General features: G+C 49.0%; 1 protein-coding gene across 2 annotated transcripts in view; it reads left to right on the forward strand.

The window, feature by feature from the left end:
• The window catches only part of DAGLB (diacylglycerol lipase beta), a 37,815-nt gene that overhangs the window by 15,887 nt on the left and 9,181 nt on the right, over positions 1-12,747 (forward strand). For both annotated transcript variants that reach the window (XM_042922507.1, XM_042922508.1), the window contains exons 8-11: positions 679-762; positions 2,211-2,288; positions 4,922-5,002; positions 5,093-5,220. In XM_042922507.1, the coding sequence (XP_042778441.1) occupies positions 679-762; positions 2,211-2,288; positions 4,922-5,002; positions 5,093-5,220 (371 nt within the window). The remainder of the gene's footprint in view (positions 1-678; positions 763-2,210; positions 2,289-4,921; positions 5,003-5,092; positions 5,221-12,747) is intronic.

The following is a 12,747-nucleotide window of genomic DNA, read 5'->3' on the forward strand; positions in this document are numbered from 1 at the left end:
TTTTTTTATGTTTATTTACTTTTGAGAAGAGAGAGAGAGACGGAGTGGGAACGGGGGAGGGGCAGAGAGAGAGGGAGACACAGAGTCCAAAGCAGGCTCCAGGCTCCGAGCTCTCAGCACAGAACCCGACGCGGGGCTGGAACCCACAAACCGCGAGATCATGACCTGAGCCGAAGTGGGACGCTTAACCGACCGAGCCCCTCAGGCGCCCCTACAGATTATTTTCCCCAGAAAAATGTACTTGGGGAGACACACACACAAACACACACACACTTTGCATACTGTTTCGGCTTAACGTAGATGGAGCCAGAAGTCTTCATAGAGATACTGTACTGTGTTTTTGGTTTGGCTTTGTTTTAAGTTTATTTATTTTGAGAGACAGTTTGCTAGTAAGCAGGGCGGGGACAGAGAGAGAGGAAGAGTCCCAAGCAGGGGCTTAAACTCCCGAACTGTGAGATCATGACCTGAGCTGAAACTAAGAGTCAGTCACTTAACCGACTGAGCCCCCCGGATGCCCCTGCACCGTGTCTGCACGTAGCCCGCCTCCTGTTGAAGGACAGGGACTGCACTTGGCAGTCGTGGCTGCGGAACCGCTAGCAACGGGGGCCGGCCTAACTCTGTATCCGCAGCCACACGTTCTTACCCTCGGGACCTCCTGCCTCTTTCCCTCACCCTCAGGTCTACGAGCTTCCCTTTTTAGTGGCTCTGGACCACAGGAAGGAGTCCGTCGTGGTGGCAGTGAGAGGAACCATGTCTCTCCAGGTAGGGAGCCCAGGGACGAGGGGTGGGGCGAACGGCCAGCCGCGGGCGCCAGGAGCTGAGGATCAAGGCGGCATCAGGCAGGGCAGCAGGCGTTGGGGGGAACACTGGGACAGAAGCTGCTGAAGCTGACCCCGGTTGTGAGACACTCCCTTTGGAAAAACCCAGGAAGTCGTTTTCCTTTTCACTGAGAAGCATCAGAAACAGACTGGTGGGGTTAGGGAGATGGGGGGCTTCCCTTCAAGAAGTTGCTACAGAGGCGCCTGCCAAGTCCCCTCCTGGTGCTCACATGCGGACGCCTCGAGGACTGCCACTTATCTGTCCCCAGCCCGAGACCTCTCCCGTCCTGCCCTGGGGATATGCTGGGTGGCTTTTTTCTCCCTGTTTCCGTGACGTGCTTTTCGGTCTGTTCTTGGCCGTTCCTCAATCTCATTTCCTGATTCCCACTTTGCTGCCGCCCCAGAAAGTGTAGAGAGACCTTGACCCTCTACAGGGCGGGGGTGCACCTGGGGGTGCTGGCCGGACACCACAGGCACCTCGCCTCCTCCAGACCCGCTGTCTGGGCCCCGATTTCTGGTAATTCTGCAGCAGCCCCCAGCTGTCCCCTATAGAAAGGGTGAAGCCGTCCTCGGTGTCTGTCCTGCCTTCCTGCCCGGCTCTCTCTGGCCATCTCTCTGTGCACAGTGCCGTAGCCCTGATTGTGCCCCCGTCCCCTTTTCCAGGCCAGGGAAGCAGTTTTCTACCCGGGTCCCTGTCCCTGGTCTTTCATTTTCCAGTCAGTCCTCATACCGTCCACAGAGACTCTTTCCAGAATGTGGGTCCGATCTTCCCACTCCTCAGGACCTCCCTCACCGCACCCCCTTCCCCGTTGCTTTTTAATACAGAATTCGTGTCTCTTATCATGGCTCTATCGGAGCTTTGTGACCTGAGCCCCCCTGCCTTGCCACTTCCCACCAGGCACTCCACATGTTCCGGAGTCCCATCCCTGGTGGGTTAGCCAAGCTGGGGCCTGCTGCCCCTTCACCTGGGGTTGCCCACCTCTCTGTTTCCTGAAAGTAAGTTTCTCCTTTAGTCTCTGGCGTCACCTCCTCCAGGAAGCACCCCCACCCCAATGCATTTCTTACCCTCCCTTAGGTTTCTGTGAGCCGTTGATAGCCCCTTGAGGATAGGAACCATGCTTTGTTCAAAACCCAGGTACAGGGCTCTGCTCTGTGGTACTTAGAAGAGGGGTGTACAGAGTACTTAGGCAGAAGGCGTGTCTTAGATGCGTCCCACAGCCCCCTCCCTGCCATGGGTCCCTCAGGCTTCCTGGCCACCTGGGTTTCCCTCCTGAGTTTGGGTGTGAGGTTCAGTCCTCAGTCTGACCCAGGAGACTGTCCTTCAGAGGGACCCGCCCCGCAGTGTCTGCTCTCAGCTCATCCCGGCGGCCTCTTCCAATGCGCTCTTTGCAGGACATCCTCACGGACCTGTCAGCGGAGAGCGAGGACCTGAACTTGGACTGTGGGGTGCAAGACTGTTCGGCGCACAAGGTACGAGCCCTGGGTTTTGTGTTCGGGAATGTTCCGTCCAAGAGAAGCTCAGAGGGGCCAGGGTTTTTCCAAGTCTGACTGTCCCGTGAATGCTAACCTGCTAACCGTACAGCAGATAGCCAGTGCCGAGTGAGTGCTCTCTTCCCTTTTAGTACAGATTCCCACGACAGCCCCACCAGGTTGCTTTTTGTTTCTTTAAGAGGAAGGAGCAGGTTCTGAGCCATCGAGGGACTTACCAGAGGCCACACAGTTGTTAGGATAAGTGGCACTCGGCATTTGACCCCCCAGTCGAATGCTCTTCCCTTGATGAAAGTCACACATTGTCGTGGGGAAGTCGAGGTCCAAGGAGCGTCCAGCGCGCAAGTTTCCCGCCCAGGAGCCCCGAGGGGCCCCGCAGCCCTGTCCTGTCACCCGAGGGTTTCTTGTGCAGAGGACACAACACACGAGTTCTCGTCTTGTTGGTTCTGTGCCGGTGGCGTGGGGCTGCGGGCTCCTCCTCCAGGAATACAAAGGGCCTAGAGCAGAGGTGGTTTTTTTAAACGGTTTCGATGACATGACATAATGTGACGTGTCACATTAACCACTTGTAAGCGTACGGGTTGCTGGCGGTAGATAGATTCCAAATGCCCGTCCCCGTGACCACCGTCTGTGCCCAGACTTTCTCATCATCCCGAACAAACTGTCCCTTCAGCAGTCCCCTCTCGGCAGCTGCTGAGAGACGTTCTGCCGTGTGCACAGACCGCTTTGGCTTGTCCGTTTGTCCACTGGAGGGCCCGCCGGCCACTGCTGCAGCCCTTCCTTTGCGCTCTGTAGGGACTCCACCCGGAAGCGGGGGCCGCCGCGTCTCGGGGTGTTAGCTGGGTTTCAGTCGGGGAGGAGCCGCCGAACCGTCTTCCGGCCCAGCTGCACCAGTTGGCGCTCCGCTTGCAGCGTGTGAGGGCTCCCGTTCTCCACGTTCTCGTTCACACGTATCTTCCGTGGCTTCGGTGACAGCCATCCCAGGGGTGCGAAGCGGTGTCTCGCTGCGGTCTGGGTTCACGTTTCCCTGATGACTGATGCGGTCGCGAGCAGGCTGTTTTATTTAACGTTTGGGGGAATGTCCGGTCCCAGAGATCATGGCGGCTGCTTCCGGGGCCAGGGCTGTCGGGGTGGAGGGCGGTGGGCCTGTGCTGTTTTTATGCACTTGCGGGGGTTTTTCAACCAAAACCCGTATCACTCTAGTAATCGTTTTTTCAGCAAAATGCTTAGTTTTTATATAAACGTGTCAGAGCCGGAGTGGAGCTGATTGAGCCAGCGTCCTGCCTGGATAGTTTGCAGTGCGGGGCCAGACTGGAGGCTTCGTTCTGCCCCCCGTTAGAAGCTTGACAGTCCTCAGAAGTGAATGTCCCCCCGCAACCCCTAGCTGTCTCTTTGTGCCTCGAGTCACACAGGAATCCAGTTTAACTGTCGGACACGTGAGAATGTTCGACTTTCTTACCGAGACACAGCCACTAGCCAACCACAGGATGCGGTTCCGTGGGCTGGGTAGTGGCTCTGGTCTTAGAATCTAGCCGCAGGCTTTGTGCGACCACAAGATGCGCTCTGAGCCTGGTGCCGGTCCCTCCAGAAGCAGCTCCTCCCTCGGGCCAGGAAGGTGGCTGCTGGAGCTCCAGGCCTCAGGGCCTGTACTGCTGCTCTCCGCCTCTGGCTTCACTCCTACACGTTTTGGCCCCGATACTGGCCGGAGTCGTTGGAGTTCACGACCGTGCAAGCGAGCACAGTCTTGGCCTGCGTGTGTGACACGGGCCAGGGACTCGGCCAGCTGCAGTGGTGTCCAGGTCACTTTTGGCTCTGTCTGTCCGGAGCCGGGCCTCTCTCGTGTGAGGCCAGGTCCCGCCGCCTCCCACAGAATTCAGTCGTTACCCACTCAGGGATTTGCAGTAGCTCGGGAGGCTCTCCCGCGTCTCGCATCTGAACACAGGATTTCTCCCCTTCGGTCTTGTTAGGAGAGCAGCCGCACGAGGACAGGGGCCACGCCGGCCTTGTCTCGTCCTCCATTGAAACTGCTCCATTTTTCAAGAAGCCTGTTTCTTAGGACAGCTGTATTTGTTAGGAGGTTTTACATTTCATTTCTTCTTTGAAATGGAACTAAAATCTGACCTCCCTAGAACTCATTTCCGATGGTCTTAGTTTTGCCTTTGCCAAAACTGAATGCTTGACGAATATCACTTACTCGGAACTTTATGTTTTAATGTTTTATGTTCTAATGTTAGAAGATCGGCCACTTAAAATCTAAACCTGACAATCCGTCAGGACTTGGCTGAAGTAAACCGTGGTATGTGTATACAGCAAAATATCGTATAGCTTCAGAATAAGCCATAGAAAGACCCCTTGCCGTGCACGTGTGTTCCCGATGTTACCCGTTCACTGGTTCATGAAAACAGCCATGGAGCCCCCTCTCCAGGCCGAACTCTGCATCAGGAACCAGGAACACAAGGGCGAGTGGTAGCTGTGGCCGCTGATCCCCAGGTGCCGGTCTCCGCCTTGGGGAGACCGTCACAAATGAGTGTGCACGGTGTAAGCCTGTCACTTGTCATAACGGAACTCATTTCGTCTGATGGTCAAAAGTCACCTTCTCTCGTCTGCATTTTTAGGGGATTTCTCAAGCCGCCAGATATGTGTACCAGCGCCTCATCAACGATGGGATCTTGAGCCAAGCGTTCAGCATTGCTCCCGTGAGGTTTTCATTTTTCTTTTCCTTCCCGTCGTTGTCATCTGCCGTCTGCTTCGTTTTAACCACGACACGTTCTGCTTTTGTCCCGCAGGAATACAGGCTAGTGGTCGTGGGACACAGCCTGGGGGCCGGCGCCGCGGCCCTGCTGGCCATCATGCTCAGGAGCTCGTACCCTCAACTCCGGTGCTACGCCTTCTCCCCGCCCCGGGGGTTGCTGAGGTACTTGTTTCTGGCAGGCGTGTGACGGGGTGCCACGTGCTCCAGACCGGTCTTGGAGCTGTGATCTCGTGATCTCTCGTGCTCAGCCCGTTTGCTTCAAGCACTGCACAGTTGCAGGGACACCGAACAGCCTTTCACAGGCCTGCGTGAGCACAGCTCTGCTCTCCAAAAGGGCACGGAGAGGAGATTCTCTACACGGAGGGACGGCTCACATCAGATGTCCCACACAATACGTTGTGAAATGGTCACAAGAAGCCTAGGCAACCTCTGTCTCCTTACATGACAGAATTTCTTTCCTTGGGATAAGAACTTTTAAGGTTCATTTAGCAACTTTCAGTGTTTGTTTATTTTTGAGAGAGAGAGAGACAGAGAGACAGAGCGCAAGTGGGGGAAGAGCAGAGAGAGAGGGACACACAGAATCCGAAGCAGGCTCCGGGCTCCGAGCTGTCAGCACAGAGCCCGACGCGGGGCTCAAACCTACAAGCCATGAGATCATGACCTGAGCTGAAGTCGGACGCTCACCCGACTGAGCCCCCCCAGGCGCCCCTCTCTTAGGAGCTTTCAGATGTGCCATCTGGTGTTAGTAACTCATCACCATGCTGTACTTCCATCCCCATCGGTCCCCGTGACTTATTTATAATTCGGGCTTTGCGCCCTTGGGCTCCGTTCACCCAGTCCACCTGCCCTGCAGCCCTCGCCTCTGGCAGCCACCAGCCTGTATTCTCCGTGCCTGTGAGCTTGGCTTTGGGGGATTTTTTTTTTAGATTCCACATATAAGTGAGATCATACAGTATTTATAAAAGTAAATAAGTCTATCTGACTGATTTCAGTTAGCATAATGCCCTCAGTGTCCATCCGTGTGGTTGCAAATCGCAGAATTTCATTGTATTTTATGGTCATTGTACATGCACGTGCACACACACCACTTTTTTTCCATTCATGTGCTGATGCACGCTTACGTAGTTCCCACGTCTTGGCCGTTGCAAATCATGCTGCAGTAAACGTGGGGGTACAGCTCTCTTTTCAAGTTAGTGTCTTCATTTTCTTTGGACACGTACCCAGAAGTGTAATTGCCGGGTGACATGATAGTTCCACGTTTAGGTTTTTGAGGAGACTCCACACTGTTTTCCACAGCGGCTGCACCAGTTTGCTTTCCCGCCAGCAGGACACCGGGGTTGCCTTTTCTCCACATCCTCGCCAGCACTCGTTATTTCTTGTTTGGGGACCTTTGTTGTTTTACTAGCCATTCGGACAAGTGTCAGGTGATATCTCGTCGTGGTTTGGATTTGCATCTCCCTGAGAAGTAGTGATGTTGAGCATTTTCACGTACCTGTGGGTCACGTGCATGTCTTTTTTTGGAAAAAAGTCCATTCGGGGTGGCTGGGTGGCTGTCAGGCATCCGACTCTTGATCTTGGCTCGAGTCTTGATCTCAGGGTCGTGAGTTTGGGCCCCGTGTTGGGCTCCACACTGGGTGTGGAGTCTACTTAAAAAGAAAATGTTTAGGGCCACCTGGGTGACTAGGTCGGTTAAGTGTCTGACTCTTGATTTAAGCTCAGGTCGTGATTTCATGGTTCACAAGATCAGGCCCCATGTGGGGCTCTGCGCTGATAGCATGGAGCCTGCTTGGGATTCTCTCTCTCCCTCCCTCCCTCCTTCTCTCTCTCTCTGCCTCTCCCCTGCTTGTACGCGTGTGCACTATCTCTCAAAAATAAACTTTAAAAAAAAAAAAGGTATTGGACGCCTGAGTGGCTCAGTCAGTGAAGCATCTAACTTCAGCTCAGGTCGTGATCTAACAGTTTGTGAGTTCGAATCCCACTTTGGGTGAGCCCTGCTTCTCTCTCTGTCTCTCTCTCCCCCCTCCCTCTCCCTCTCTCTCTCTTTCTCTCCCTCTCTCCCTCCCTCTCTGTGCCCCTCACTCACTGGTGTCCTCTCTCTCAACAACAAAAACAAAAAAACCACAAAGTATTGCTTAAAAAAAAGAATGTCTGTTCTGCTCCTCTGCCCATTTTTAAATCTTACTGTTTTTCTGCTAGTGGGTTGTGTGAATTCTTTATATATTTTGGGTATCAACGCCTTGTCAGAGGTATGATTTGCAAATGTTTTCTCCCATTCCGCAGATCGCCTTTTCATTTTGTCGGTCGTTCCCTCTGTGCAGAAGCTTTTCGGTTGGATGTGGTCCCTCCCTGTTTAGTTTTGCTTTTGTTGCCTTTGCTTTTGGGGTCAGATCCAAAAAGTCATCATTGAGACCAATGTCTGGGAGCTCACTGCCTGTTTTCTTCTGAGAGTTTTATGGTTTCAGGTCTTATATCTAAGTCTTTCATCATTTTGAGTTGGGTCGTGTTGTGGTGTAAGATAGGGGTCCAGGCTCATTCTTCTGCACGTGGCTTCGGTTCTCCCAGCACCATTGCTTGAAGAGACTGTTCTGGCCGCCTCGTATATTCTTGCTGCTATGTTGTAAATTAGTTGGCTTTATTTCTGGGGTGTGTGTCTGTTTTTATGCCAATACCATACTATTTTGATTACTGTAGCTTTATAATATCGTTTGGAATCCGGGAGCATGATGCCTCCAGCTTTGCTCTTCGTTCTCAAGATTGCTTTGGCGATTTGGGGTCTTTTGTGGTTCCGCATAAATTTTAGGATTATTTTGTCTATTTCTGTGAAAAATGCCATTGGAATTTAAATAGGGATTGAGCTGACTCTAGATTGCTTTGGGTAGTGTGGATATTTTGACAGTATTAATTCTCCCGGTCCGCGAGCATGGAAAGCTTCCCATTTATTCTTGTCTTCAGTTCTTTCATCAGGTCTTAGGGTTTCCAGTGCACACGTCTTGCCCCTCCTTGGTTAAACTGATTCCTTCGTGTTTTTGGGGTGCAACTGTAAGTCGGATTGCTTTCTTATTTTTCTTTCCGATAGCTCATTAGCTTATGCCAACAACAGATTCCTGTATACAAGTACATACCTTGTGTTATTGTGCTTCGCAGGTACTGCTTCACTTTTTAAATTTTTTTTAAATAAATAAAGGTTTGTGGCAGCCCTGCCTTAAGCAAGTTTGTTGGGACCACTTTTCAAACAGCATCAGCTCACTTTATGTCTTTGTCACATTTTAAAGGTTCTTGCAGTATTTCAATTTTTTTCATTATTTTGTTATGTTGACGTGTGATGGCTGGTTATGACTCACTGAAAGCTCTGATGGTGGTTAGCATTTTTTAGCAATAAAGTATTTAAAAAAAAATTTTTTTTTACGTTTATTTATTTTTGAGAGACAGAGACAGAGCACAAGCAGGGTAGGGGCAGAGAGAGAGGGAGACACAGAATCCAAAGCAGGCTCCAGGCTCGGAGCTGTCAGCACAGAGCCTGAGGCAGGGCTCGAACTCACAAACTGTGAGATCATGACCTGAGTCGAAGTCGAACGCCTAAACGACTGAGCCACCCAGGCGCCCACAATAAAGTATTTTTTAATTACAGTGTGTGCATTGTTTTTGTAGACACATCATTGCACACTTTAAATAGACATTGCACACTTGGGGCGCCTGGGTGGCTCAGTGGGTTAAGCGTCTGACTTTGGTTCAGCTGCTTTGGATCTCGCAGCTCATTAGTTTGAGCACCGCCTCAGACTCTGCTGACAGCTCAGAGCCTGGAGCCTGCTTCAGATTCTGTGTCTCATTCTCTCTCTGCCCCTCCCCCGCTTGAGCTCTGTCTCTCTCTCGAATATAAAGAAACGTTAAAAAAAGTTAAATAGACGTTGCACACTTAATAGACTGCAACGCGTGTAAACAGAACTTCTCTGCGCTGGGAAACCAAACGATTCACGTTAGTCGCTGTACCGCAGTATTTGCTTTACTGCAACCGAACCTGCGTAATACTGTGCCCCGTGTTATGTCCGGAGTCGTCCTGTAGCCTACAACTCTCCTGAATTTGTTTCCTGATTATTTTTTTAAGTTCAAAAGTATATTTTTCTTTTCTTACTTAACATACTTAATCCTACATAATTTTTTCTCCTAATGATAAAAGAAGTTTGTGCTATAATTTAAAAAGAAGGAAAAAGGGGAGGAACAAAGAAATTTGTATCCATCATGGAAGTTTTGGAAAATGTAAAAAAGTGGAAAGATCAGAGATTTTCTACCCAGAAATCACATTGTAACTATTTAGGTTTGTTTACTTCTAGCTGCTTGTGTGTGGCTATGTTTTACATATTAACATTTTTTACTTACTTGAGAGAGAGAGCAGAAGCTGGAGAGGGGCAGAAAGAGAGAAAGACACAATCTTAAGCTGGTTCCATGCTCAGCGTCAAGTCTGACAACACAGGGCTGGATCCCACAGCCCTGGGATCATGACCTGAGCTAAAAATCAAGAGTTGGCCCAATCAACTGAGCCAGCCAGTCACCCGGACATAATATTTTGTATACATGATATCCTTAAATATTGTTTGAGAGCATGTTTTTTATGTAGCTGCTGAGTATTCTATTATCTGGTTATGCCATATTTATTCTATGGATGGAAATTTACATTTTGTGGTACTATTGGTAATTATAATTATATTTAGTAATTATAATTCCATCCATTATATTTATATATAAATATTTGTATACCTTTCCAATTTTTAAAGCTTTTTTTTTTTTTTTTTTAATAACGTTTATTACTTTTGAGAGAGAGACAGAGTGTGAGCAGGAGAGGGGCAGAGAGAGGGAGACACAGAATCTGAAGCAGACTCCAGGCTCTGAGCTCTCAGCACAGAGCCAGATGCGGGACACGAACTCACCAACTGTGGGATTATGACCTGAGCTTAACCCACTAAGCCACCCAGGTGCCCCTTAAAGCTCTTTTTATGTTAAAATATACATTTATACATATCAAAAGACATGAATGACTTCTAAAAATTTTTTTTTAATATTTATTTTTGAGAGAGAGACAGAGAGGAAGCCGGCGAGGGCAGGGAGAGAGGGAGACACAGAATCCGAAGCAGGCTCCAGTCTCTGAGCTGACGGCACAGAGCCTGATGTTGGGCTCAAACCCACAAACTGCGAGATCATGACCTGAGCCAAAGTTGGACATTTAACTGACTGAGCCACCCAGGAGCCCCAACAGGAATGACTTTTTTTTAATTTTTTTTTTTTTTTTAATGTTTTTATTTTATTTTGAGAGACAGAGTGTGATCAGGGAAGGGGCAGAGAGAGAGGGAGACACAGAATCCAAAGCAGGCTTCAGGCTCCAAGCTGTCTCTCAGAGACACAGAGCCCGATGCGGGGCTCGAACTCATAGACTGTGAGATCATGACCTAAGCCGAAGCCAGACGCCCAACCGACTGAGCCACCCAGGTGCCCCAGGAATGACTTTTTTAACTGAATTTTTAGATTGTGAAACATTTAATACAAAATTTACATTTTCTGAGAAGGATAAGCAAACATCTTTACAATGTGGATGCATTTTGCCATGTGAAGAAAAGTCTACACACAAGACCTATTGTAGGATTCCAGTTATCTCACCTCCTGGGGTGGGGGTGGGATTGATGGCCAGAGGACACAGGGGGGCTCTTGGGGGTGCTGGAAACGTTCTTTATTGTGATGGTGGTGGCAGTTAAGCAGTTAAAGCATTTGTCAGGACTTGTCCACTCACACTGGGTGATTTTGCTGTGTCCACCTCAACAAAGTAGATTTAAAAATACAGCGCTCTGTACCCACGTTGAGAAACCAAGTGTTCAGTGACTTAGAATTCCCTGTGCGTCCTCTCCTTCCCTGCAGATACTCCCTGTCTTGACCTTTGTGAAAATTCTTCCTTTGCTTTTTTTTTTTTTTTAATTTTTTTTTTTTAACGTTTATTATTTTTCAAACAGAGAGAGACACAGCATGAACAGGGGAGGGGCAGAGAGAGAGGGAAACACAGAATCGGAAGCAGGCTCCAGGCTCTGAGCCATCAGCCCAGAGCCCAACGCGGGGCTCGAACCCGCGGACCGCGAGATCATGACCTGAGCCGAAGTCGGACGCTTAACCGACTGAGCCACCCAGGCGCCCCTCTTCCTTTGCTTTAAAAAGTAGTTTTACTGCTTATATTCAGGTCTCCACATAGCAGTTTGGATTTGTGTGGTTTCAGGATTTATAGAACTGGATTCCTTGTCTGTTGAGTTTCCACTTTGGTGGTGTTCCTTTTGCCCATTTTTCTGTCAGGTCGTCTTTTGCTTTCTCGATCTGCAAACACGTATATTATGTAGTCCGTTCTTTTGCAGCTGCAAGTAAGTGTCGTGAATATGCTCTCCTGCTCCTCAATGTGCTCTGTACTTGCATTGAGTCCTGTCTTCACTTCCTTGCGTTCTTGATTTTAACCTTCATTTGTCAGCCTTTTCATTTATGATTTTTGTTTCTTATTTAAGAAATCTTTTTCAGGGCACCTGGGTGGCTCAGTCGGTTGAGCGTCTGACTTTGGCTCAGGTCATGATCTCATAGTTTGTGGATTTGAGCCCCACATCACGCTCTGTGCTGACCGTTTGCTCAGAGCCTGGAGCCTGTTTCAGATTCTGTGTCTCCTTCTCTCTCTGCCCTTCCCCCGCTCACGCTTTGTCTCACTCTGTTTCTCAAAAATAAATAAATGTAAAAAAAAATTTTTTTTTAAAGAAATCTTTTTCTATCGTAAGGATTCGAAGCTCATCTTTATTCCAACAGCTCTTAGTCTGGCCTTTCACCTTTAGGTAGATCTTTAGTCTGTGTTTAATTGCGTTTTTGTGTGCGGTGTGAGTCTGGGATCCAGTCATTTCCCCCTCACACAGCGCAACATCGTAGCCCTTCCCCTGCTGCCAACGCAAAGTGTTGGCCTCTAGTGGTGCAAATCCCCGTGCCTTTTGCTTTTGCAAGAGCTTCGTGGCTGTTCTTAGCCCTTTGCACCTCATATCAATTTTGGGATCAACTTTGCAAGTTCCGTAAACAAAAAGCTTAGTTCTTATTTCAGCTGCCTTTACTTTCTAGTTCACTCTGGAGGTAACTAACACATTACTGAGCCTTCCAGCCTTTGAACATAAAGTCGCTTTTCAAATATTCCGGGACCCTTTAATGTCTTCCAATTAAATTTTATCATTTTCTCCTTTGGCTGACGTAGATCAAGCTCATAGAAATTTGTCTTTCCTCTTGTATCCAACAGCCTTGTTAAATTTACCTATTAATTAGAATTCCTCTGCAGATTTTTTTTTTTTTTTTTTGTATATAATAACTTCACAAATGACAGTTTTCTCTTTTTTTTTTCCTTTCGGGGCTGATCACCATTAAAATGTCCTGTGTCCTTTTGCCGTCAGTCCCTTCCACCCACCCCCAGGTATCCAAGGATCTTTTTGTCACTGTAGTTTTCTCTTCTCTAGCATGTCATAAATGGAATCCTACAATACACTGTCTTTTGTGTTGCATTTCTTTTACTCAGTAAGGTGCATCCAGGTTACATGGGTGTTTGCTTTTTTCCTAAGTGCTTGTAGAATCTCCTTTTAATGTATCTTGCTTGAAAGGTTTAGATCCCCCAATCTGTGAAGGCCTAGTCACATGTGGCAGATG

The sequence above is a fragment of the Panthera leo genome, chromosome E3 (assembly GCF_018350215.1).
Source record: "Panthera leo isolate Ple1 chromosome E3, P.leo_Ple1_pat1.1, whole genome shotgun sequence".
Classification (NCBI taxonomy): domain Eukaryota; kingdom Metazoa; phylum Chordata; class Mammalia; order Carnivora; family Felidae; genus Panthera; species Panthera leo.